The 23,062-nt window shown below is 50.9% G+C and overlaps 9 protein-coding genes across 9 annotated transcripts; 5 read left to right on the top strand and 4 right to left on the bottom strand.

Moving 5' to 3' along the window:
- Positions 1-519: 519 nt before the first annotated feature.
- Positions 520-5,311, top strand: AMS1 (alpha-mannosidase; the record flags this gene model as incomplete). Its single annotated transcript, XM_076634265.1, has 21 exons — positions 520-595; positions 663-772; positions 849-925; positions 986-1,196; positions 1,256-1,392; positions 1,468-1,541; positions 1,616-1,794; positions 1,881-1,915; positions 1,994-2,148; positions 2,213-2,511; positions 2,583-2,662; positions 2,721-2,906; positions 2,969-3,177; positions 3,239-3,309; positions 3,381-3,702; positions 3,770-3,955; positions 4,024-4,142; positions 4,208-4,356; positions 4,420-4,670; positions 4,745-5,094; positions 5,168-5,311. 21 exons carry the CDS (start codon positions 520-522, stop codon positions 5,309-5,311), a joined length of 3,420 nt encoding a protein of 1,139 aa, XP_076485774.1.
- Positions 5,312-5,704: 393 nt separating this feature from the next.
- CCT5 (chaperonin-containing T-complex subunit CCT5) lies at positions 5,705-7,881 on the bottom strand (the record flags this gene model as incomplete). Its single annotated transcript, XM_076634264.1, has 9 exons — positions 5,705-5,835; positions 5,909-6,227; positions 6,295-6,480; positions 6,543-7,005; positions 7,068-7,266; positions 7,331-7,415; positions 7,490-7,569; positions 7,636-7,768; positions 7,840-7,881. The coding sequence occupies 9 exons, from the start codon at positions 7,879-7,881 to the stop codon at positions 5,705-5,707; spliced, it is 1,638 nt and encodes a 545-aa protein (XP_076485773.1).
- A 177-nt stretch (positions 7,882-8,058) lies between these two features.
- FAD1 (FMN adenylyltransferase) lies at positions 8,059-9,411 on the top strand (the record flags this gene model as incomplete). The annotated part of the gene is made up of 5 exons (XM_076634263.1): positions 8,059-8,243; positions 8,306-8,346; positions 8,409-8,699; positions 8,800-8,971; positions 9,057-9,411. The coding sequence occupies 5 exons, from the start codon at positions 8,059-8,061 to the stop codon at positions 9,409-9,411; spliced, it is 1,044 nt and encodes a 347-aa protein (XP_076485772.1).
- A 423-nt stretch (positions 9,412-9,834) lies between these two features.
- On the bottom strand, positions 9,835-10,886 carry FMP52 (Fmp52p; the record flags this gene model as incomplete). Its single annotated transcript, XM_076634262.1, has 5 exons — positions 9,835-10,051; positions 10,129-10,246; positions 10,311-10,359; positions 10,420-10,473; positions 10,554-10,886. 5 exons carry the CDS (start codon positions 10,884-10,886, stop codon positions 9,835-9,837), a joined length of 771 nt encoding a protein of 256 aa, XP_076485771.1.
- A 282-nt stretch (positions 10,887-11,168) lies between these two features.
- Positions 11,169-12,977, top strand: JCM6883_000594 (uncharacterized protein; the record flags this gene model as incomplete). Its single annotated transcript, XM_076634261.1, has 3 exons — positions 11,169-11,180; positions 11,240-11,311; positions 11,373-12,977. 3 exons carry the CDS (start codon positions 11,169-11,171, stop codon positions 12,975-12,977), a joined length of 1,689 nt encoding a protein of 562 aa, XP_076485770.1.
- A 1,094-nt stretch (positions 12,978-14,071) lies between these two features.
- Positions 14,072-15,671, top strand: JCM6883_000593 (uncharacterized protein; the record flags this gene model as incomplete). The annotated part of the gene is made up of 2 exons (XM_076634260.1): positions 14,072-14,128; positions 14,190-15,671. The coding sequence occupies 2 exons, from the start codon at positions 14,072-14,074 to the stop codon at positions 15,669-15,671; spliced, it is 1,539 nt and encodes a 512-aa protein (XP_076485769.1).
- Positions 15,672-16,909: 1,238 nt separating this feature from the next.
- On the bottom strand, positions 16,910-18,977 carry JCM6883_000592 (glycosyltransferase family 69 protein; the record flags this gene model as incomplete). The annotated part of the gene is made up of 5 exons (XM_076634259.1): positions 16,910-17,176; positions 17,243-17,304; positions 17,391-17,561; positions 17,635-17,779; positions 17,889-18,977. The coding sequence occupies 5 exons, from the start codon at positions 18,975-18,977 to the stop codon at positions 16,910-16,912; spliced, it is 1,734 nt and encodes a 577-aa protein (XP_076485768.1).
- Positions 18,978-19,245: 268 nt separating this feature from the next.
- Positions 19,246-20,478, bottom strand: DPM1 (dolichyl-phosphate beta-D-mannosyltransferase; the record flags this gene model as incomplete). The annotated part of the gene is made up of 3 exons (XM_076634258.1): positions 19,246-19,662; positions 19,733-19,942; positions 20,017-20,478. The coding sequence occupies 3 exons, from the start codon at positions 20,476-20,478 to the stop codon at positions 19,246-19,248; spliced, it is 1,089 nt and encodes a 362-aa protein (XP_076485767.1).
- A 125-nt stretch (positions 20,479-20,603) lies between these two features.
- Positions 20,604-21,516, top strand: JCM6883_000590 (uncharacterized protein; the record flags this gene model as incomplete). Its single annotated transcript, XM_076634257.1, has 5 exons — positions 20,604-20,678; positions 20,745-21,037; positions 21,098-21,243; positions 21,309-21,364; positions 21,433-21,516. The coding sequence occupies 5 exons, from the start codon at positions 20,604-20,606 to the stop codon at positions 21,514-21,516; spliced, it is 654 nt and encodes a 217-aa protein (XP_076485766.1).
- Positions 21,517-23,062: the final 1,546 nt, after the last annotated feature.

Raw genomic sequence — 23,062 nt, 5'->3', positions numbered from 1 at the left:
GAAAAGGTCAAGCCGAATTTGTCCTTGAAAGTTGAAAGTCCTCTTCACAGCTCGAGCCTCGAGACGAAGCACAGATCTTTGCAAGCGTCGACCCCGCTTTTCTCTTCCGGAGTCTATTCAGCCCTGACCCCTCCAGCGACAGGGGAGGAGAGCCAAGAGTCGAGCGTCGAACGACGATACACGAGGAGCTGGCCAAAGTGGGCGTTGAGTCGGACGAGATGGTCGAAAGTTGTGCAATTATGAAGACGAGAGAGCTCTGTCGAAGCGTATTGTACCTAGCATGCCGTCGAATGCGCTTGGTGTGAGGAAAGCAGAGGAGAGCAACGTTCAACGTTTCGAAGATCGCTTCTTCACCTTCCATCCCCGCTACTTGTTCCGATAGACCTGAGCCAAACTCTTACCTTCACAGACCACCGGGAAAGCGCACAAGAACCCACCCTTCTCCCTTCTTGCTGCCCCCACTCTTCTTCATCTCCCTTCCCCTCTCTCTCTCCCTCTTGACCGAACACGACAGCTCAGATGGTACCCCAAGATCCTTATCCTCGATTCGACCCGAGCGGCCCGAAACCTCCTCACTTCCGAGGTCTCACTCTCGGTGAGTAACCTCATCCACCTGTTTCTTCCCCGCTAATCGTCCGATCCCTCCTCCCTTGTGCTCACAGGACGACTCGACCAGTTCGAATCCAAGATCAGCAAAGTTTTGTTCGAGCACAGGATCGACGATCAGGAGCACGTTCAGCTAGAACTTTGGTCTTCGCCAGGAAAGGAAAAGGTGAGTCGTTACGTCCTCTCACACGTCGGGTAATGGTTAGGCTGACCCTCCTGCGTCGAATGCCATCGTTCATCAGACACCCTTCGAAGAGGCGATCAGGAAACCGTTCAAACCCGTTCAAAAGGGAATCTCGTTAGGTCCTTCTTGGACAAAGTCAGCCTCTTTCCGCTGTTCACTCGTATCATACAGCTGACGCTCAATCGTATGAAACAGCCACTGGTTCCGAGTCACTCTCAAGGTTCCCGAATCTTGGTCGAAAGCGGAAAGAGTTCAACTCGAGTTCGATCCGTCGTGCGAAGGATGTGTTTTCGATACCGAAGGATGTCCTTTACAAGGTCTCACGGGTGGCTACGATTACATGAGACGCGTAGAGTTTATCTTACCGAAAGAGAAGAGGGCTAGCACCTACAAGTACTACATCGAGGTGAGTTTTCACTTTCATCCCTTAAGACCCTCGACTGATCTTGCTCTTCACCTGCATAGGTCTCTTGCAATGCCATGTTCGGTAACGGAATGGGTGAAACCAACGGACCTCCAGACAACAACCGCTACTTCAAGCTCAGCTCGGCTGACCTCGTCGTTCCCCGAATGGATGCCTGGCGATTGCTTTGGGACTTCAGGTGATTTCCATTCTTTATCGCCCTCTCTGTCCATCGTCTCAGCCGGATCACTCACGCTGTCCCTTCAACTGATAGGTGTATCAAAGATCTTGCGAGAACTCTACCTGAACGATCCCCTCTCGGCAACAAATGCCTCGAAACTGGAAATGGTAACTTCCCACCTCTTTTCTCGGGCCCGAAGGTTGTCCATGGCGAAAAACTGACATGTCACCGCGCGGCTTAGATATCATGAACGCTTTTGACTCGTACGACCTTTCATCAATCGAGAAATGCCGCAAATTGGCTGAACAAGTCTTCGGGAAGAAATGGCAAGAGCTCGAGGACAAGGTCTACCAGCAAGAAGATGATAGTAAGGTCGATAGTTGGGGAATCGGGAACTGTCACATTGACACTGCTTGGCTCGTAAGCTCATGATTCTCGTTTCTCGAGGGAGATGCTCCCGCAGTTGACGCTCGACGCTGATTCTTTCTCACTTGCGATCGGAACAGTGGACGTTTGCTCAAACTCGTCAAAAGACGGCTCGGTACGTCCACAAACAAAGACAAAGGTTCTGAAGCGATTTCGCTCGCAGACCAAGCTGATGAACGAATTCGTCCTCCAGCTCCTGGTCCACTCAACTTGATCTCATGGATCGTTACCCCGAGCACCGTTTCGTTGCTTCGCAAGCTCAACAATTCGCTTGGCTCGAGAAGGACTACCCTCTCCTCTTCAACAAGATTCGAGCGAAAGTCAAGGATGGAAACTTCATTCCTATCGGTGCGCATACTCCCTTTCTCCTCGAGTCTCGCACCACACAGGCTGACAGTGTGCTCGTATTCAGGTGGAATGTGGGTAGAATCGGATCAACTTCTCCCCTCTGGAGAATCTCTGGTTCGCCAACTTCTCTTCGGTCAACGCTTCTTCAAATCCCGCTTCGGCTCCTACTGTCGCACCTTCTGGCTTCCCGATTCGTTCGGCTACAACGCTCAAATCCCCCAACTGGCGAGATTGGCGGGATGCGATTACTTCTTCACGCAAAAGATCTCGTGGAACCAGTTCAACGATTTCCCTTTGACGAGTTTCAGGTGGAAAGGTCAGGATGGAACTCAGATCGTTTGTCACTTCTGTCCTCAAAACACTGTGAGTTCTCCATCGTTTCGCGACTTGAACCTGTGCGAATCGAGCTGACGGTCTCGAATCTCGTCGAGCAGTACACTGCCGCAGCTTCGGTCGACGACGTTCTCAACACCTGGAGAGGACACAAGTCTCTACAGGCTTCTCCTACCGGATTGTTAGTAGCTTCGATGGTTTCTCGTAGCTCTTCGATTGACAGTCGTTGAGCTTCGCAGACTCACTTTCGGAAACGGAGATGGTGGAGGAGGACCTCTCGCTCCCATGCTCGAGAATTTGAGACGTTGCCGAGCTGTCGCGAATGAGGCCGGGGAGATCCCGAAAGTCAAAATGGGAACGTCGGTTGACGAATTTTACGACAATCTCGTCGAAACGACTGACAACGGAAAGAAGTTACCAACTTGGTACGTGTCTCTAGCTCTTGAGTATCGTCCGACTCTCTCGTTGATTTTGATTGCTCACATAGGTCGGGAGAACTCTACCTCGAACTTCACCGAGGAACCGCAACTTCACACGGTTCGATCAAGCGACACAACCGAAAGACCGAGATCCTACTTCACGACATCGAGTTCATTGGCACTCTCGCGTCGTTGCTACAGGTCAAGAACGGAGGCAAGTTCAAGAAGGGAGGTTACAAGTACCCTCGCGACGGACTGCAGCCTCTCTGGGAAGACGGTGAATCTCTCTCGACACTATCTGAGAAGCTGCGCCTTACTGACCCAAGTGATCTCCGCAGCTCTCCTCTGCCAGTTCCATGACGTTCTACCTGGAAGTGCGATCGGGCTCGTCTACGAAGATGCGGAAAGGGTCAGTTTCTGTTTTCTCCCACACGAAGTTCCCCGCACCTGACACATAGCTGACTTCTCGACAATTCACAGATCTACGCGAACATTGCTGAGAAAGGTTCTGATCTTCTCTCGAGTGCTCTCGACGCTCTACTCCCGTCTACCGTTTCCGTCGAATCTGCCACCGGTGCTCAAGACACTCTCTTCGCCGTTTCGACTACGATGCTTCCTCGCCGCTCGCTCCACAAGGTTCCTCTCGCTGCTGCTCGAGCTCTTTCGGATGCTGCGATTCAACCCAGTCGAGCCGATGGAGATGATTCAGCTTACGTCGTGCTCGAAGTTGGCGAAAAGGGAGGTCTCTTCGCTCAGAGCAAGACGAGTGAAGAGATCCACAAGGCAGGGTGGAATGTTCGAGGTAAGTCATCTTTCGCTCAGCTACAGTCTGAGCGTCCGCGAGCTGACACACTTCCGAACTGATCCAGCTCGCAAGACCGAGAACGATTCTATCACGCTCTCAAACGATCAACTCGTCGTAGTCATCTCGTCTGAGGGTCGTCTCACTTCTGTGTTCGACAAGGTTGCAGAGAGGGAATTGCTCGTCGAAGGTGAAACGGCCGGATTCGTGATCTTCGAAGACACTCCTCTCAACTGGGATGCCTGGGACGTCGGTGCGTCTTCCTTAATTCTCACTGCATCTCGCTCGGCCTCGACGCTCAGTCTGGTCGCCCTCAACCAGATGCTTTCCATCTCGAAACGAAGAAGCCTGTCAACGCTTCTTCAGTCAAGATCATCGAAGACGGACCTCTGCGAGCCTCTGTTGAAGCCGTCTTCCATATTGGCCAAAGTCGCATGAAGGTAAGCAGCCCTTTAACGGAGGATTCAGCTGAGCTCGAGCTAACTGTTTTTTTGCGCCTGAGCAGTGCACGATTTCACTCGACGCTTTCTCACCTTCGCTCAAACCCGATACTCTCAGCTTGATCCAATTCGACTCGCAAGTCGATTGGCACGAACGTCACCGTTTCCTCAAGTGGGAAGTACCTTTGGCGATCGCTCCGACCGGAGACATGGCGTGAGTTCCTGTTCACTCTCTACTACCTGACCCTCTCCTGACTGAATCATTTTTACCTCACAGTGTCTTTGAGAATCAATTCGGATACACTCAACGACCCGTTCATCGCAACACGACTTGGGATCGAGCCAAGTTCGAGTCCGTTGCTCACAGGTTCTGCGACGTTTCGGAGTTCGGTTACGGAGTCGCTCTCTTGAACGACTGCAAGTACGGACATGCCGTCGAGGGAGGAACGATCAGGTTGAGTTTGTTACGAGCTGCGACGATTCCCGACGCTGATCAAGACCAAGGCCAACATGCATTTTGCTTCGCTCGTGAGTTCTTTCGCTCTTGTAGACCACTGGCTCGCCCAAAGTCAACTGATCACCGATCCGTCGTCATCGCACAGTCTATCCTCACCGCTCTAACTTCCTCTCTTCCGACGTTCCCCTCGTCGCTCGACACTTCAACTACCCTCTCCATCTTCGCCTGGCTTCTTCCTCTTCCACGTCCGCCATCCCTCTCCCGGTCCCTCCTCACCCTTCATCCCCGATCGCTCTCTCCTCGAAAACGACTCCAAACCTGATTCTCGACACGATCAAACGTGGGGAAGAAGATCATTTCAGTACTTCAACGAGTCCGGCCAAGTACGGTTCAACCGTCATTGTCAGGGTTTACGAGAGTCTCGGAGGTCGAGGAGAAGGACAGCTCGAGATCAAGGAGAGTGGACTGCAAGTTGAGAAAGTTACGGTTTGCGATGTGAGTCTTGTCCTTCTGAAGAGCTTCATCATCTCTTCGAACGACGCACTGATGTTCGCGCTTGTGCCGACAGCTCCTCGAGCGAGACTTGGAAGAATTGAAGATTTCGCAAATCGACTCGACTGGAACCGACGAGAAATCGGGAATATCGGTTCCCGTCAAATTGAGAGGATTCGAAGTCAAGACGTTCAAGATCACTTTCAGTGCCACCAAGTAACGACTTGAACGCTCTCGGTTCTTCACTTCAACGTAGCGAAGTTTTTCTTTAACCTCCTGTTTCGTGTATCTCTGTCTTCTACTTTCCTCGTAGCACTATTCACCTTTGTTTCCCTGATTCTGTTTCGTTTGCCTGTTCCAATCCTTTCCTCTCTCGTTGTTTATCTCGCTTGATGTGTCCAGAATTCATCTGCCTGTTCGCAGAACTCATTTGAAACTCGTTACTCGCGTCGAAGCCTCTCGTGAGAACTCAAAGCATCGAGTTGAGGGGTATCTGACACAGAGAGAAAAGTAGTGGGGTGTTGCAGATCAAACAAACGAACAAAGACCGAAAACCACTGCTTGTCTCTTCTATCCTATGCGAGTTATTCTTTTTTGCAAATCTTGGAATTTTCTAGTACTCCTCGGCTCCGCCCGCGGTGATGACATCGTCGATCTTGAGGATTTGTCGTACGAGTTGACAAGCCAAGAGGAGTTGTTGTTTCTTCGAGATTAAAGGATCGAAAACGAATTGTTCTTTCATATCTGCGAGAAGTTTTCAAGATCATCAGTGCGAACATCGACGGATAATAGAGAGGAAGGATGAGAGTGGACTAACCATTGTGACCTTTTCCAGCGCAATCTACTCCCAACCTCGAATTTCCCTCATTAACCTGTCTACTCTTGACTTCCGCCAACGTTTCAATCGGTGCCAACCCGGAGTTCTCCGCCAACGCTAGAGGGATCGAATCGAGTGCGGTCGCGAACGCTCTCATCGCGTATTGTTCAATCGAAGCGATTTGGTCGGCCGCTTGGGAGACGGCGATCGAACAGGCGATTTCGGCGGCTCCTCCTCCGTAGACTACTCGGTTGTCGCGAACGAGGGAACGGACGACACAAAGGGCATCGTGGAGTGCTCGTTTCGCTTCGTCGATAATCTGTATCAACACGAGAATGAATGAGTTCGAGACAGTAAGGGAGGAAGGGAAAATAATTTTTACGGACCATTTTGTTTGAACCCCTAACGAACACGGTCACGGCACGACTGTTTGCACAATCTTCGACGACCAACATCCGATCCCTCGTAGTACCGAACGAAACTTCCCTCACGATTCCAGCTTTTCCTAATTTCGCCGCTGTTAAATCTTCAAACCTCGGTACGATTCTTCCATTCGTTGCAATCGCGATCAACTGCAACGTAACGAGACATGAGTGAACGATTCAACGAGATAGAAGAGAGAGTAAGTAGTTACCTCAATCTCGGGACCACCAACCCATCTCACGGCGGGTAAATCGTTTTGCATCAACAAATGATTCGCCTCATCATCGAATCCCCATTGACAAATGACCAAATTCGCTCCAGTATCTTTCACCTGTTTGATCATTTCCTGAAACTTTTCCATCTCGTACTCTTGCAACTTCTTGTACTCTTCGACCGAAGTGATATCCAACTTGTGTTTCGTCTTGGGTCGAGGAGGTTCGAACGGACACGTCAAGATCGCGATTCGAGCGTCCGAGACGGATCGGGGCATTTGAGGGTGACTCATGTCTTTGTCGAGGAGGACTCCACGGATGAGAGTAGTGTCTTCGAGCGATCCTCCAACTTTACCGGAAACTTTGATCAAGTCGAAGGGGACGTCTTTACGTTCGAGGTCGGCGACGGTGAGGACGGCATCTACTGCGATTTGAGCGAATAATCCATGTGCTTTCGATACACTATCGCACTCGAAACCGGGAGTCAGTACAAGGTTCAAAAGTGAATGAACCGAGATTCTTACATTTTCGAGCCCATAGAAGTCTGAGCAACCTTCAACAATTCAGTCGTATCTTCCTTCGAGAATTCGATCTTGTCTCCAACCCTATCGAGTTCTTTCACGGCGACTGCACAAGCTTTATCGAATCCATCTGCGATTTTGATCGGGTGAATCCCTCTGTCGAGTAACGAAGCGGCCGATTCGAGTAATGCTCCAGCGAGAACTGGTGGGAAATGGACTCGTCAGCTCGGGAGAGACTGGGAGAGTGGGAGAGGGAGGAGACTTACCGACTACACCAGTCGTTCCATCTCCAATCTCATCGTCTTGAGATTTCGATAACTCGACAAGTAGTTTCGCAATCTCGTGTTCAACCTAGACTCGGTACACTCACCATCAGCTTGACTCATAGATAGACAGAGACGGGAGAGGGAGAGAGTAGAGTTTACCTGCATTTGACCCATAATCGTCGCTCCATCATTCGTTACCGTGATATCTCCATCTGGACTAATCATAATCTTATCCAACCCTGTCACACTCTCCCACTCTATCAGTACTCCTTCCGCAAGACAGAGAGAAGGGAGGGTTTACTAACCTCTCGGACCTAGGGAAGTTCTCACGATCCCAGCAACGGTACGAGCCGCTTGAATATGGGATTTGATCGCTTCCAATCCATGCATACGAGTTTTCTTCCCTTGATCTCGAATCACGATGAACGGTCTTCCATACTAGAGAAAGAGAATCTTTCATCAAAACGAGAACGCGAGGAGAGAGCTAAGCGCGAGAGAGGGGAACGGACCTCGTCTACGGCGTATTGGGCTCCTTGTGGTAGACCTTGCATTTCTTTGTTTGAGAAAGGTGGAGGAGGTGATGAGGATTCGCGAACTTTCCACGCACTCTTTCTCTCTCTCCTCCACAAGGTTCCGATCTACCACTTCTCCGGCTTTCGACGCATCACTAGATCGGTCTTCTACTCGAGCTATAGCAGTAGACCGCATAGCGCCTCTATCGCCGTACGATGCCCGAATCGGCTCTCGCGAGTTTCGATTCCGATACCCGACCGACTCCCACCACTTCAACCTCGAAGGTATTCACTCAAGAAGACGCTGAAGCAGTATACGAACTAGCTGGGGAGTCGAGTCCGATAGGAAAGAAAGTGAAGCATGCGTTGGAAGTCGTAGAGAGAGCGATTCAACTTTATTCGTTAGTTCTGTCCCTCTCTCGCCCTCCCTTACTCAAGCCGATCTCGATGAGAATGAGTGTAGGATACATAATCTAGCATTAAGCTTCAACGGAGGGAAAGATTGTACGTCCCTTTCCTCTCCCCTCTCTTCTCTCATTCCCCACTAACCCTTCCTCTCTGTCTAGGTACCGTTCTAATCCATCTCCTCTCCTCCTCCCTGCTTCGTCTCTCCCCCTCTTCCGTCCTTCCCTCCATCCCCACAATCTACGTTCGACAACCCTCCCCTTTTCCCCAAGAAGAATATTTCACTTCGCTCTGTTCTCGTCGATACTCTCTCGAATTAGAAGCGGTTCAGGGGGAGAGCATGAAGGATAGTTTGAGGGTTTGGATAGAGAATAGGAAGGACCGATTAGGGGAAGAGAAGGGAGAGGTGAAGGGAGTGTTGGTCGGTACTAGGAGGACGGATCCACATGGAGGTTAGTCCCTATCCCTCTCATTCTCTGCCTCTCCCTCTCTCAAATCGTGATGAAGAGTGAGCTGATAGAGAAAAGTGGTGTGGTGTGGTGTGGTGAATAGCGAACTTGACCTCGTTTGATCCGACGGATCCCACCTGGCCAAGTTTTATGAGGGTTCATCCGATCCTAGATTGGTCATATCACGACGTATGGGAGTTTTTGAGACATCCCAAACTGACCCTAGGAGGGAAGAACGGGGGTGGGATAGAATGGTGTGAATTGTATGATTATGGGTAAGCTCTCTCCCTCCCTCCTCTCTTCTTCCTCTCTCGGGACGAGGACCTGATTCGAGAGGAGAGTGGAATCTTGTGTGGATAGGTATACATCAATCGGTTCAACGCACAGCACTTTCCCCAACCCTTGTCTGCGTCAAACTCCTCCCTCTGCTTCTCCTTTCCCTTCTTCTTCTTCTTCGACTCCCCCAACTCCACACAGTATAACAACTCAAATAGGGAATTGGTTACCTGCGTGGGAACTCGTCGATGAGACACAAGAGAGAGCGGGGAGGGAAGTTAGTCTGAGGGAGGTGGTGGGCAAAGCAGAGGAGTTGAGGAAGGAGAGTGAATCGAGGAGTAGGAGTGCAAGTAGGGAGAGAGGGAACGAAAAGGAAGGGAGACGGATAGAAGTGAATGGGAATGGGAAGGGGAATGGGGAGCGGAATGGGAATGTCTGAGAGTGGGCTTAGTACTTGGAAACGAGGTTTCTTGAACCGAAAAGAGCGCTCTTTCCAGCGAGTTTTGAACGTATTCCTTTGCAAGCATCTACTTTATGGCTGAACAACGCAAGGAGAGCCATTGTAGCACAGCTGCCTTCGTAGCCCTGTGTTCGAGATCTTGGTGCATTGAGACTGGAGAGAGCGCATTCGGAAAACGATCGAAAGGGTATGAAAATTGCAAAGAGGTGATAAAGTGTCTGGGTCCGACACCAGAGGGAGCTGTAGCATAGGAAAGTGGTGACAACGGAACGGTATACCCGAGACAAGCTAGCGAACAAACAGAAAAACCGACGAGAGCACAAGCAATACAAAACCCGGAAATCATCGGAGACGACACGACACGACATTTCGGCAGATGTAACAATGTCAGAAGAGGGCCAGTCAAGCCTTCTTGATGTCCTCCTCGGTAGCTTTCCCCAATTTGATCAATTGAGCGTTATTGATCGAGACGATCGAAGCACCTCTCAAACTTTCTTGATGACTCCATTTCGGGACGAGAGAACCGGTCGTGATCGCGGCGTTGACGAGAGCTTTACCGAGAACAGGGGTTCCGATCTTGACGCGGTCGGAGAAGGTTGAGAGGAGACCCATGACTTTTCTACAAGACGAGTTTAGAGGATCCCGATCTCTGATCAGCGACAACTGTCGAAAAGGAGAGAGGAGTGGGAAGCTTACCCGAAGCCAGTTTCGAGGATACGACTCTCACCACGACCACCGGGAACGTCGAGGTATCCAGGACGAGCGATAATAGTTTCGGAATAACCGAGTGAAGCGAGCGCTTCTTCAGTCAAACCTGTTGCTCATCCGGGTCAGTCAGTCCTGCACTTCCCCGACACGGCAAAGACGAGAGGGCGTACCTTTGGAGCGGACGTAGAGGAAACTCGAGGCAGAGTTGGAAGAAGCAGACTGGAGACAGGAGCTTGTTCAGTCGACTGAAAGAAAGGGCTGTTGAAGACATGCACTCACAGAGAGGTAGATGAGCTTCTGAGTCTTTCCTTCGATCCTAGCAGCTTCCGCAGCCTATCGAGGTGCGACCAAAGCGAGAAGTTAGCGAAAAACCAACAACGAAACGAAGCTCAAGCTGCAGCTATCGAGCTCACCTTGACGACGTATTCACGATCGATCTTCTCGAACGCTTCAGCGCTTCCAGCAGTCTTCCTCGTCGTACCCAACGTGATCAAAACCGCATCCGCGTCTGCCTCTTTCAATTTCTTCGCTTCGTTCTCATACTCCGGGGTCCCTTTCTCAAGCAACAACTTTTCGTAGTCGAGCTCTTTGTGAATGAGCTTGTTTGCGTCGGCCAGATTATCGACTGGAGGGGAACGACGTCCGAACGAGAAGACGGACGAGACTGAAGGGGAGGAGAGAGCGGCAGAGAGAGATTCTTTTCCGGTAGCACCGGTAGATCCGAGGAGAATGACTTTGGTGGACATTCTCGTAGACTGTTTCAGAGGTGGAGAGAGGAAAGAGAGAGGATTGGAGATCAGGAGGGTTGAATGACGCGATCACTCGTCAGAGAAGACGGTAGCTGTTGAGATATGGACGACAGGTCTTACAGAAAGGAAACTATTGAGTATATGCTGATCGGCTTGTATCGGGTTCGAGGGATGGAGATGAGAGAAGTGCAAGAGAGTTTCCTCTCCTCCTCTCCCTCTACATCTCCGAATAGCTCAAGGACACTCGCCCGGTCGGTTGGAATAGCTCTACAGCTCGACATGGCATCCGAGGTATGTAGCTAGCTCTTGCTCCGGCCAAACATTGGCTGATACCCTCGACTTCTCTTCAGATGCCTCAACAAGTGCATTCTGCGCTGGAGGAGCTTGCAGTTGACGCATCGAGGAGTGATGTACAGTCGAAGGTAAGTCTGTGCTCTATATTGACTGTCCTCGCGCAAGCTGACCTTTCGCATTGCCGAACAGGTCGATCGATTCTCTTTCCTCCCTCCCGAAATCCTGGACGACCTCTACGATCTCGCTGCTTACGAAAACCGGCTTCCCATCATGGCACCCTCGAAGCGATTACGACCACATCACGAACGCGCTCGTTACAAATCAGTCGAAATCGGGAGTAACGCCAAACTGAAAGCGTTTTCGAAAGCCCTGAAGAAGCAACCACACTGGGCTATCTTCGTCAAGACATTGTCGTTCTCGGGCTATGGGGATTCTGCTCCTCCTCCTCGAACTCGCATGTTCCACGTCTTCTCGAAACTTCCCGCCCTGGTCGACTTGACCCCGCCGAGGCAGTGGCCGCAACTCGTCGAGATGGTGGAAAGAGGCGACAACCCCGGTCATTACCTCAAGTCTCTCGAAACCTGCCGCCTCGGAATGACCGAACTATCGTCGGCACTCCTCACAGGATTAAGCTCTCTCCCCAAGTTAAGACGAGTCGAAATCGCCAGCGTTTCTCCGGATCTTCAGCAATCCCTCGTTATCGCCGATCAGGTCACGGAGTTACTCATTGATCGAAGCTGGTGTCCGATTTTTGACGACACCTCTCCAGGCTTTCCCGATCCATCCTCGTTCCTCCGTTTCTTCCCCTCTGCCAAGATCGTCTCTCTCGCGCTCTTCACATTCGTCAAAGTCGATTACGATTGGATTCGTCAGATACTCTCTCCCCTCGCTCCCTCCCTCCGTTCTCTCAGCCTGTGGGAAGGCGACAAACCGGTCGGATATCTCCCCCTAATCAATAACTCCATCTTTACCAACCTCCGAGAGCTCTCCATCACAACCCCTTCGCTTCTGGTTCCATCCAATCTTTCCGAAAACTCTATCCCCTTTCCCAATCTCATTAGTCTTAGCCTCGTGATCGTCGATTTGCGTCCCGATATCCTCAAACTCTTTCGGGGTCCGCAGCGACTCCGCCATCTTCAATACCTTAGAGTCGAGTATGCTGGGTGCCATACAGGACGCAAACTCGATATCAGACGGGCAGAAGCAGAAATGAAAGTGGGCAAATGGGATAAGGGGGGAAGAGGATGGGCGTTAATCAATAAATGTTTCAGTATGGAAGACATGGAGGAAGAGGGTTGGCGGTTACCTTTCGTTGTTTACGGTGTCAGAGGAAGTTTCCACGATCAAGAGAACGGCGGATTTAAGAATGGATTCCGGGTAGCGGAGGAAATGGAGGAAGTCGCGAAAAAAGCCGGAATCTCGATCCTCCACGATGTGACGCTCGAGGAGGTTCGAAATACTCTGTCGCTACAGATTCTCGAATATCACAGCCGAGGAGTCGCCGATGCCTACCTTCGAAGAGATTCTTCCATCATCGAGGACGCTCGTCGACTCGCCGATCTTCACGGAGTGCCACTTCCTCCCCTCCTGGTCGACCTTGATCGAGAACTTCCCAAGGACAAGCTCAAATACTTCAAGGTCGACATGTCGGAAGCTTTCGATGTTACTATTCCTCCGGATGAAAGATGGAAATGGTCGACGTACAATTTGAGGTACAGGGAGGAAGGCGAGGTGGACTCATCGTCATCGGAGGAGGATTCAGATTCTGTAGGTTCAGATAGCTCGGAAGAATGAAAGGTTGGGAGCGCGGTTTGGGAGGGTCACGGAATCATCGATGTACAAGTTTGAATCTCGCTCGTTTTGTCGTTATACTACTTTACTTTGCAATCTTCTATCGTCTACTTTCTCATGCTCTTCGCCGCCCAGGCTTCCCCTCGCGATGCATTTCGAGGCGTCCGCTCAGCGTTTGCGAACAAGAAGTATCGATCGTATGAACCCCTGCGACGTTCTTCCTATGAGCTCTGACGCGCTAGGCTCGTCTCCCTTCCGGAGTATACTCGAGAGGACGGGTAGAGATATTCCAGCGAAAGGAGAATGGTGATCCTCGCGGGCTGAGCATTTGTGTTCGAGCGAGAGTCTTGCAAACGCATTTTACAACGCATCACGTCGTCTTCCACTACGCCCTCAATGTCACACGTTGAGCTTCGACGACGGATGGTGTCCCATTGAGTGCCTCGCGACGAGTCGTGGAGTCTGGTAGATCATTGCATTTGACATCGAGCGAGAGATTCGTCCTACGACTCCCGATCAAGGCCTGCCCTTCCGTTCTACTATCTCACGATGGGGTGCACAGGAGCAAATTGTAACTGTTGTACGGGACAAACCGAGGGGGAGAGTGTAGAATTGGCGAAGAGAACGAGTCGAGGAGGGAGGAGTGACTTGAAACGAAGGAAGATGTACAGCTGCGAACGCGACAGATCAGCTCTCGTAGGCTACAAGGATTCCCTGTACTCCCTAATGGGCAGACGGAGATGTGCTTGCTTCTCAGCGCCGTGGGCCTTTTTTCGCTGCAGCTGGAGAGCCCTCTGGTCTGTCGGAGCAGGGTGAGCTGGTGAGCTGGAGCGGATAGCGGAGCGAGCAAAGACGGATAGCTCCTCAGCGAAGTTGGTGATGATAGGCGCGCGGTGGGACGAATAAGCGCGGGAAAAAAGACCAAGTTTGATGAAGTCGATTTTCTCCCTCCTAGCTTCCACTAGCGACATCGAAAAAGGCTCTACATCAAGCTTGAGCTGCGTAGAACCTCGTAGTATTGATCGAAGTGAGTTCCGCGATGTTCAGAGTGTTCTCTCTACCCTCTTCGCTGACTTTCCCTTCCTCCCTCGTAACAGATGGAACAACCTACACCGACCACCTCGAGGACTCAGCCTGACGAGCAGACTCATAAGGTGAGTGCGTGCCGTGCTTCGTCTCAGACTAAGCTAATTTAGGACATCGATATTCTCGCAGATCGATCGTTTCTCTTCTCTCCCTCCTGAACTCCTCGACTACATCTTCGAAATTGCCGCCGCTTCCCCCGGCGAGAGATCCCTTGTGTCGCCCTCGAAACGGCTCCTTCCGCATCACGAAAGAGCGTTTTACCGATCCGTCCAAATCGATAGTGACGAACAACTCTGCTCGTTCTCGACAGCTCTCGATTCACAACTTCACAGGACTCATTTCGTCAAGAACCTGTCGTTTCGATGCAGGCCGACCTCGTCAGCCATGTTCGAACTCTTGTGGAAACTCCCCTCCCTCATCGACTTGACGCCTCCTCCCTTGTGGCCACAGCTCGTCGAGATGGTCGAAAGCGGTGGCAAATTGGAAGAATATCTCGGTAACCTCGTCACCTGTCGATTTGGGGAGGACGATGTAACACTCGCACAAATTGCAGCTCTCAATCAACTTCCGAGATTGCGAAGAGTCCAGATTTCAGGCGTATCTGTAGGCTGGGACGCAGACCCGGACACTCAATTCGTCAACGTCAATCAGGTGACCGAAATCATCGCCACGCCGAATCATCGCAACTTTCTCACGCTCGAGCCCTTCGATTTCCCCTTCGTCCTTCGCGTGTTCCCCTCGGCCAAAATCGTCTCTTTCGAGTTCGACCCCAATCACGGATCTGATTACGACTGGCTGCCCAGAGTAATCCCTCCCCTCGCCCCTACGCTCGAAACTCTCCGCCTAACTTACAGCGAGGCCTATAGTCCCTCTCCTTCTCTCCCGCTCGACTACCTTTCCGACTTTACTCTCCTCCGAAACGTCTCTCTCTCGCTATCGATCCTTCCTGACCCTTCAGAACTCGCCGGTATCCTTTCTCCCCTTAGCAACCTCGGCAGTCTCACCCTTCTCGTCAATCAGCTCGATCCCAGCATTCTCCGACTCTTCCAAGAACCTAAACGACTTCGCCGCCTTGAATACCTCACACTGCAGTACACTCCGATCTGGATAGGCCCGAGCGTCTGGCTGGAGGAGCGCGCGGGACCAGACTGGGAGTACGAGTTGGAATTATTCGAAGAGATAGACGACATGGAAGACATGCTAGAATGGTCGTTACCATTCACTGGTAGGATGGGAGATCCCTACATGGCGCAGAATGGGAAAACTCGGGATGGGATTCACGTGGCAGAAGAGTTGGAAAATCTCGCGAAAGGAGCCGGAGTTACCGTTCGTTCGAATCTCGAGGAGGTCAAAGTCGCTTTATGGGAACACGTGATTGAATACCACAACCGCGGAGTCGCTCGCGCTTACTTCAACAAGGATTCTTCCATCCTCTCCCGCGCCCGTCAACTCGCCGAACTTCACGGAATTCCTTTACCCCAACTCCAAATCAATCTCGACGAAGGTCTCGCGACGGGGCAGCTCGACTATTACAGGGAGAACTTGACGGCAGTCTTCGATAACATCGGTTCGAAGGAAGTCATCATGTATAATCTGAAGTACCGACAGTAGAGGCGGAAGAGGGCACGGGGTTCTTAGGGGAAGGGATTTAGAACGATGAGAGAGTAATCAACTTTGTCCTGGAAGAGTATCGGAGGTTGTCATATTTGGGGAAGAACTTGGCTTGTTTTGTCGTTTACTCTTGCCGTCTGCATCTTTGTCATGTTTTCCCCACCTGCTATCAATACTGTGTTCCTCTGGATCGATCCGTCGCTTCAGCCTGCGCGATCGGCCTTCACCGCTTGTTGAGGCTGATCAGACGAGGTTTTTTTTTTCGCTGAGACGTCCGCTTTGTAGAATGAAATCCAAAATTCTGCGTGCTTTGTCGGGACCCATCTTAACAGACGGTAAATGAGGACACCATCAGAGAGGCTGAGAGCGAGACTAGGCCACGAAATTGGGATCAATCCGGCAAAAGCGCAACAAACTCTATCTTGCATCTCCGACATAAATCAATTCGACCCTATCGAGCAAGCATTCACAGCTGTCATCCAGCGTGGCTTGTACAATGACACTCAATCATAGTCCGAGACTCTGATTATTCTGTGCGATAAGAGGTCAATTGCATAACTAGCGAAGTCGTCTCTTCCACTTGAGCTTTCTCTCGCGCCGCCTCTCTCGCGATTACGCATCACGGAAGCTTTCGTCGCGATCAATTTGCATTTGGGTACTCGGGGCTTCAGCTTGTACTCCAGCGTCTAGAGAGGCGTTTGCTACCTTGCGAAAGAGAGTATCTTTGATTTGGCTCTATGTGTACGTTTCTTTTTGGGCATTGCGTATGGCCGCGTGGCCCAATGGCAAGGCGTCTGACTACGAAGTTGCTTTCAAAGCGATTGAGTATACATCAGGAGATCGTGGGTTCGAGCCCCATCGTGGTCAACTTTTTTGCGGCGAGCAGAGCGTCCACGCTTTTTGCTTGCAGCTAGACGGACAACGAAGTTTGTCATGAGGGTTGCCAGACTCAGCCTTCGTCAAGTTCTCTTCAAGCTGTCGAACATCTCTCAAGACGTTGAACGAGACCAAGGTAATCCGATGCGTGATTGTCTAGTAATAGCAAATGTCGTGAGGAATCGAGAGGCGAGGGAATAAAACGGAACTGAGGGGATATAACAAGAAGAAAAGGGAAAGACCGAAACTCAAACAAGAGAACAAGAGTAGTCATACAGTTAATCAACGCAAGGACCTGCCTTTCAATGAGCTAAATCCCGAAGAGAAGTACAATTCGTAGTAGTAGTGACAGAGGATAGGGATCATTTCTTCCAAGCTTTTTCCCTCGTCGAACGCCAACCTGGCAGATCGATGTGAAACCCTCGAGCCCATTTCCAACAGACGACGTTCGTAGGAGCGCGCCATTCCGGTAAAGACCAATCGATTTTGGGAGAGAGGTATGAAGGGAGAGAGGAGAAAGGCCGATTTGATTCGCTTGCGAGGAATTTGCGAGCTTGAGCGACGATGTTGATGAGATGAGGGTGAGAGTAAACGATTTCGTCGTATGTGACGTGAACAGTCGGAACGAGCTGTGTGACGACAATGTTCGTAAGCATGTGAAAGAAAGGCAGGTTTCGGATTGCTTGAAAACGTACGATCCAGCGATTGTATCCTCGAGACCAAAAGTCCTTCGCGACTGTCTTGCATTCCGATGCAGCTGGAGTATCGAACCAGACCGCGTCAGTTCTCGCCTCGAAACAATGGCAACTTTCTGCACCAATACGACAAGAGAAGAAGACTCACCGCATTCTCCCATGGCGTTAAGCGCCGTCCTGAACTCCGTCGGCTTGAACGAAGGACGTAGACTGGACTCTGCGACACCACGAGGCCCGTCACGGTCGATCAGGCGAGGGTTGATTCCGATCGTTCGAAAAGGTTCCGCGCTCATTGCGATCATTCCGTTCCAGCACGAGTCTAGCGAATTCGAGCCGAGGGTCAGGATCTCCTCTTACATGTGTACGAATATATGGGTGGAGACGAGACGTACAGACGGGTAGCGGAAGGCCGTTTCGCAATCGAGCTCGACTCGGTTCATCCTTGCTCGGGTCGAAGAGCTCGTTGACACCGTTTCTTGCTTCCGAAAAGACGTCCAATCGTGCTCTCAGCATATTGCCCGTGATTGAACGCGTGACCTATCGATTTGCAGGTGAAGGAGGGGAAAATCAGAATTCGAAAACGATCAGCACACGGCCCTCTTTCCGAAACGGCGCTGACGCCGAGCTTCGGAGCGAGAAGACTCACCCAATTGTCGTACAATTTGACGCTATTCGCTCCCCACCTCGACAAGAACCCTTTCGTACCTCTCCAATCCATCGCACACGCCGCGTCACTTTCCTGTTCCCTCCTCTGCCACAGTAATTCGAGTACGTCCGTAGGCCCAACAAACACATCATTGATGAACAATACGTCTTCGAATTCTTGCCCATTCAGTCCTTGCGTGACGGGGGATAGAGCGACGTTTCGATAAATCGCTAGTTGATCGATCCTGTCGACTCGTTTCCAATCTGTTGACCTCGAATCGCTCACGATCGTGTGTTCGACTTTGAGGGAAGTGAGAGCTGCGGCGAGATGAGCGAGAGCGAGAGTAGTGTTGTCCCGTGACCCGTTCTCGAAAATTGAAACGTGGACGTTTTGAGTTCCGAGGAATCCGGAGACGGAGAGAAGAGTTTTCGAGAGTGTGGGGAGGACGGATTGCGAGTTGTAGAGATTGAGAGCGATTAAATAGGGACCGGAAGATGGGAGGGAAGAATACCGATCGGCGAAAGATGAATTCGAGTCGAAGTGGGAAAGAGAGGAGAGAGTGGGAGTGGGGAGTTTTGAAGGAGGGAGACCGAGGGAAAGTAATCGTACGTCGAGATGAGACTGTACTTCAAGAAACGTAGAATTGTCGTTGGGAAAGGGTGGAACGAGTGGTTCGAGAGGTTGAGGGATCGGTTGAAGGGAAGGGGAGAAAACTGATTGAGCCATCGCGTTATGCCGAGTGTACATGAACCATCCTACCCAGCTACACGTTCCAATCCCGAGTAACGTCACGAGGCAGAGGAGGAACAAAGTTGCGACTTGAAGGATCCCACTGAGGCTGTGCGAGTCCTGCCTCCTCTCTCCCTTCCTCTTGACGCCCTTCTTTGACCCTGTATCGCGCTTCAGACTGTTCTTGTATGTTTTGTCGTACTTCGTAGTCGGTAAGAGGGGACGGCTCGAGGGAGGGTACTCCCCATTTTCTTCATCTTCAAACGTTGAATCTCCAAGCGAATCAACCTCTGAATCTTCGTCTTCCTGTGAATGGGTTCCAGCCCGTGTATCGTGTATTGAGTCGAGAGAGTATCTCATCGAGTTTGAGAGTGTTGTGAGAGAGAGAGAAGAAGAGGAAGAGCGGTGCTTGCTTCTCGAGATTCAACCGTTTCTCGACACGTTCCCAAGTTCGTGCGCGTGGGGTCCCATTTTCAAAAAGGGTGGTTGACCTGTCTGCTCCTCGTAGACAACGACAATGCTTCGAAAGAGAGCGAGCTGGACAAAGCTCGGTGCGAAGCGTTCGTTCTCTCGAGACCGAACCTCTATCGAAGAGCGAGAAATTGCGAAGGAACACAATTTGCGCTTATTACAAGAATCTCTTCGTTTCGACCACTTTACTCCTCGAGAACAACCCACCCCCTTGTCTCGTCACTACTGGATTCTTCCCCTTTCCCGCCGAGTCGGGATGATACCCTCCCAAAGGATATTCCATACTTCTCGATTTTACCCTCTTCCTCTGTCTCCATCCCGCATCTACTACGTTCACTCCGATGAAAAGCCCCAACGCGACGAGGAAGTGAAAGTAGATCCCCCAACTCCACAAGTAGAGACTGACGAGTTGTCCGACGTATTTCAACATGACTTTCGAGGAGAGTTTCGAAGATCCGATCGTGCGGATTCCGAACGAGTAAGGGATATCGCGAATGGGGACTTTCGGAGTCTTCAGTAGTAGTTCGAGGGCGATCTTGAAGCCGGAAGAATTGATAGGTTTACTCGCGAGAAGCTAAATCCTCAAGGTATTCGGATCAGCTCGCTGTTTCCTCAGCTTGTGATACAAAACCTTGGAGACCTACCTGATCTTTCATGATCCCGAAGAACCCAGTCATTGGATCACTCGCGCTCGTGAGCGGTCTCGCCAGAGTTCTCGCTCCCCAAGAAATGACTCGTCGATGAAGAGGCCATCCTTGCGACATTGAAACTCCTTCTCCATACCGCGTTCCGAGGGATAGAGGGGTTGAAGGTGTCAGGGCGTCTAACATGGGTTGAATCGCTGAAGCGGGATGCTACGAGAAGGGGGAACAAGGTGAGTTTTGCAAAAGCGACAATTTTCGACTCGAAAGAAACGGGTGGAACGTACTTGAAGGTCGGCGTCCATTACGACCAACTTGTGACCTCTCGCTACTTCGAACCCTCTCAATACTGCCGAACTCAATCCATTCTCGCTCGTCCTGACCAACAATTCGACCTGATACCCTTCCTCGTGTAATTTCTGTACCTCCTCCACTGTTCCGTCCTGACTATCGTCATCTACGATAATGATCTCTGTTTGATCTCGTTCCCGCAACGCTCCAAAGACTGCTTCGACGAGCGGACGGATGTTTGCTCGTTCGTGGTATGCGGGAACTATGATCGAATTCGAGATTGAATGACTTGAAGGATGCGGTGGAGGAGAGTAGATCCTTGAATTCGTGGGTGAATAGAGAGTCGAGGGAGTACGGAACAGGACGAGAGAGATGAGGAAGGAGGAGACAAAGAGGGCGAGTTGAGCCAAAGGGGAAGAGAGTAGACGAGGTGATTTGGTCCGCAGCGGTCCAGTCATCTTCTTCTTCTTCCTACTCTGCGGAGATGTCGAGGGTCGTGATGGCATCCAATACAGAGAGAGGAGAGAGAGAGAGAAACACGCGACGAGTGTGTGTGAAACTCGTGTCTCTCACCTACTCATCGATGACGACGTTTGAAGATGCAGTACAATGGATAGCTAGCTCTTCAGTAGCTACGACAACTCAGACGAAGCTCAAGGTAGACTCCTCTCCATCCTCAGTATCATTGAACTTTCTCTCATCTCCTCCTCATCTTTCTCGGCAGCTCTATGCCCTCTTCAAGATCGCCACCACTACCTCGAGACCTACAAACTCTAGACCAGGAATGCTGGACTTTTCAGGTCGAGCGAAATGGGACGCATGGGACAATATGGGGAAAAGTGGTTACGAGGGAGAAGAGGGGAAAGAGCGAGCTAAACAAGACTACGTCCGAGAAGCAAGGGCTCTAGGGTACAGCGAGGGAGAACAGGATGCTGTAGAAGCGGCACCGAAGCGAGTGGAGAAGAAGGAACAGGCAGTGAGCGTCAGTCAAATGAAAGACGATTTCGTCGATGAAGCGTGAGTTCCGCCTGCCCCTTTTCGAGCGTGATCACAGTCTGACGTTTTGTCGGCATGTAGACCTCCTTCTCGCCTGCACGACCTCTCGATCGATGGCGATGTGGCGGGACTCGAGGCATTCTTGTCGACTTCGGAAGGAGAATCGACTCAAATCGACCAGAGAGATTCTTATGGATACTCTGCTCTTCATCTCGCCACTGATAGAGGTAGGTCTTAGCCGAGTCTTTCGCTTATGGGGTGAGCGCCTGACAACTCATCTCGATGAGCGCAGGGAATCTCGAAGTCGTGAAAATCTTAATCGCTCGCGGCGCTGACAAGGATGCAAAGGTGACTTCGCCGGTGTTCCACTACGTGCTATGTTATTCGCGACTGACTCGCATTTGTATTCCGTTCAGGATGAGGACGGCAACACTCCGCTCGATTTGGCTCGACTCGCAGAACACGACTCGATCGTCACTCTCCTCCTCTCGTCAAACTGAGGCCGTCTTACCTCACCTTTTGTACTGTATTGCTTGCTTGTTGTCACATTTATCTTGCAGATCCCACTAGGTCCGGAGGAAAGGTGCTCGGGTTCGGTCACCAGCGTTTGGTCCAATGTCAAGAACAAGAACAAGAACAACGGTGATACGGTGTCGCCAAAGAGCTGTCATGAGGGTTGTCATGAGTAAGGAACAGTTGAGCGCAAAACGTAAGAACAGTGAAGGGAAGAAAATTGGCGGATTCAGACAAAGAGATGGATCCTGTCCCCGAGAGCGCTCTTCCTGCTTGATTCAGGGTCAATGAATGAAGCACTTTGCAACTTGGCGTAGTCATGGCGAGAATTATGGCCGGAACAGCCACTTTCGAGTCAAATCTGGATTTTCCCAGTTGTTCTTGTCCTAAAACTGGTTGTAACCTTGGTTGGCCTTGGTTTCATATCAAGCTTGTTAGGTACCCTATCAAGCTTGAAAGCTTACCTTTCAATCCTTGTTTGACCTTGTTTGGTGAGCTCGAAGCTTATAAGGTTCGGGTCAAAGCTTATAAGGTAAGGGCCGGAGCTTACAAGGACTTACAAGGTCTTACAATGATTGAATCACCTTATTAGATTAGCTCAACCTTGTAAGGTCAAATTCAGACTTGGATTACCTTTTTTTGGTGAAACGAGCCTTGGGAGGGGTTGAAAGACCTAGGTTGCCCTTTTTTTCATCTCTCGCTTCGATCACCGACTCTACGACTACAAAAACCCCGTCAAACAGTTAAGAAACTTCGTAGCTACATCATACAACCTTCAAAGACACTCCGGCGTGAGGTTGGCGCTCCGAGACGAACCCCTTGAATCTAGATCAACTTTGCCCTCTTGACTGTCTCTCGCCGCTCTGCACCGCTCGACTTACGGTCAGAATTCGAAACAAAACCCTCAAGAGGACTCTCGGAGCGCGCTTGTAGCTAAGGTGAGGATCGATTGCTGCCTCGTTTAACTCAAAAACAATGCGCTAACTTGTACTCGTCCATATAGATCCGCGCGGAATCCTTCTCGGCAAGATGAAAATTGTTAAAAGGAGTATCGTGGTGACTCAAAGCGAGCGAAGGAATTGCAGGAAAATTTACGAAATTGTTCGCGTCACTTTCGTGAGATTCTGCTTCTTGCCCCATCTTTGTGCCATGACTGGAGCTGAATGCCTATGCATGAGATTGCAGTGTGTGTCTTGGGTGGATGCTCCGGATGCTGCGCTACAGCTTCGAACGTGAAGGAACTTAGTCTCGAAAGATTCGCCCGCGAAAAATCACAAGTCGCTTTCCCCCTCACATTTCTCCTTTCTCTCCTTATCGCTCAGTCCGCCCGGAGGGAGCAGCTATAGTCTGGATCAGGTTTGAGGATGCTATAGCGTGGCTTGCTTGGCTCTCTCCGTTCGCTTTTCATCGATTTTCGACCTCCCACCCTTCTTTTTCTCCAGCCTCTCTCACTTCCTCTAGAGTGAGTACCTTGCCTCTGATAGCTTTCTTCTAAGCCTCTCTCACTATCCCGACTGATTCTACCCTTTTTGA

This window comes from Sporobolomyces salmoneus, assembly GCF_050403485.1.
Source record: "Sporobolomyces salmoneus JCM6883 DNA, S_salmoneus_JCM6883_v1_ctg55, whole genome shotgun sequence".
Lineage (NCBI taxonomy): Eukaryota > Fungi > Basidiomycota > Microbotryomycetes > Sporidiobolales > Sporidiobolaceae > Sporobolomyces > Sporobolomyces salmoneus.
This window is presented reverse-complemented; position numbering and strand designations above follow the sequence as displayed.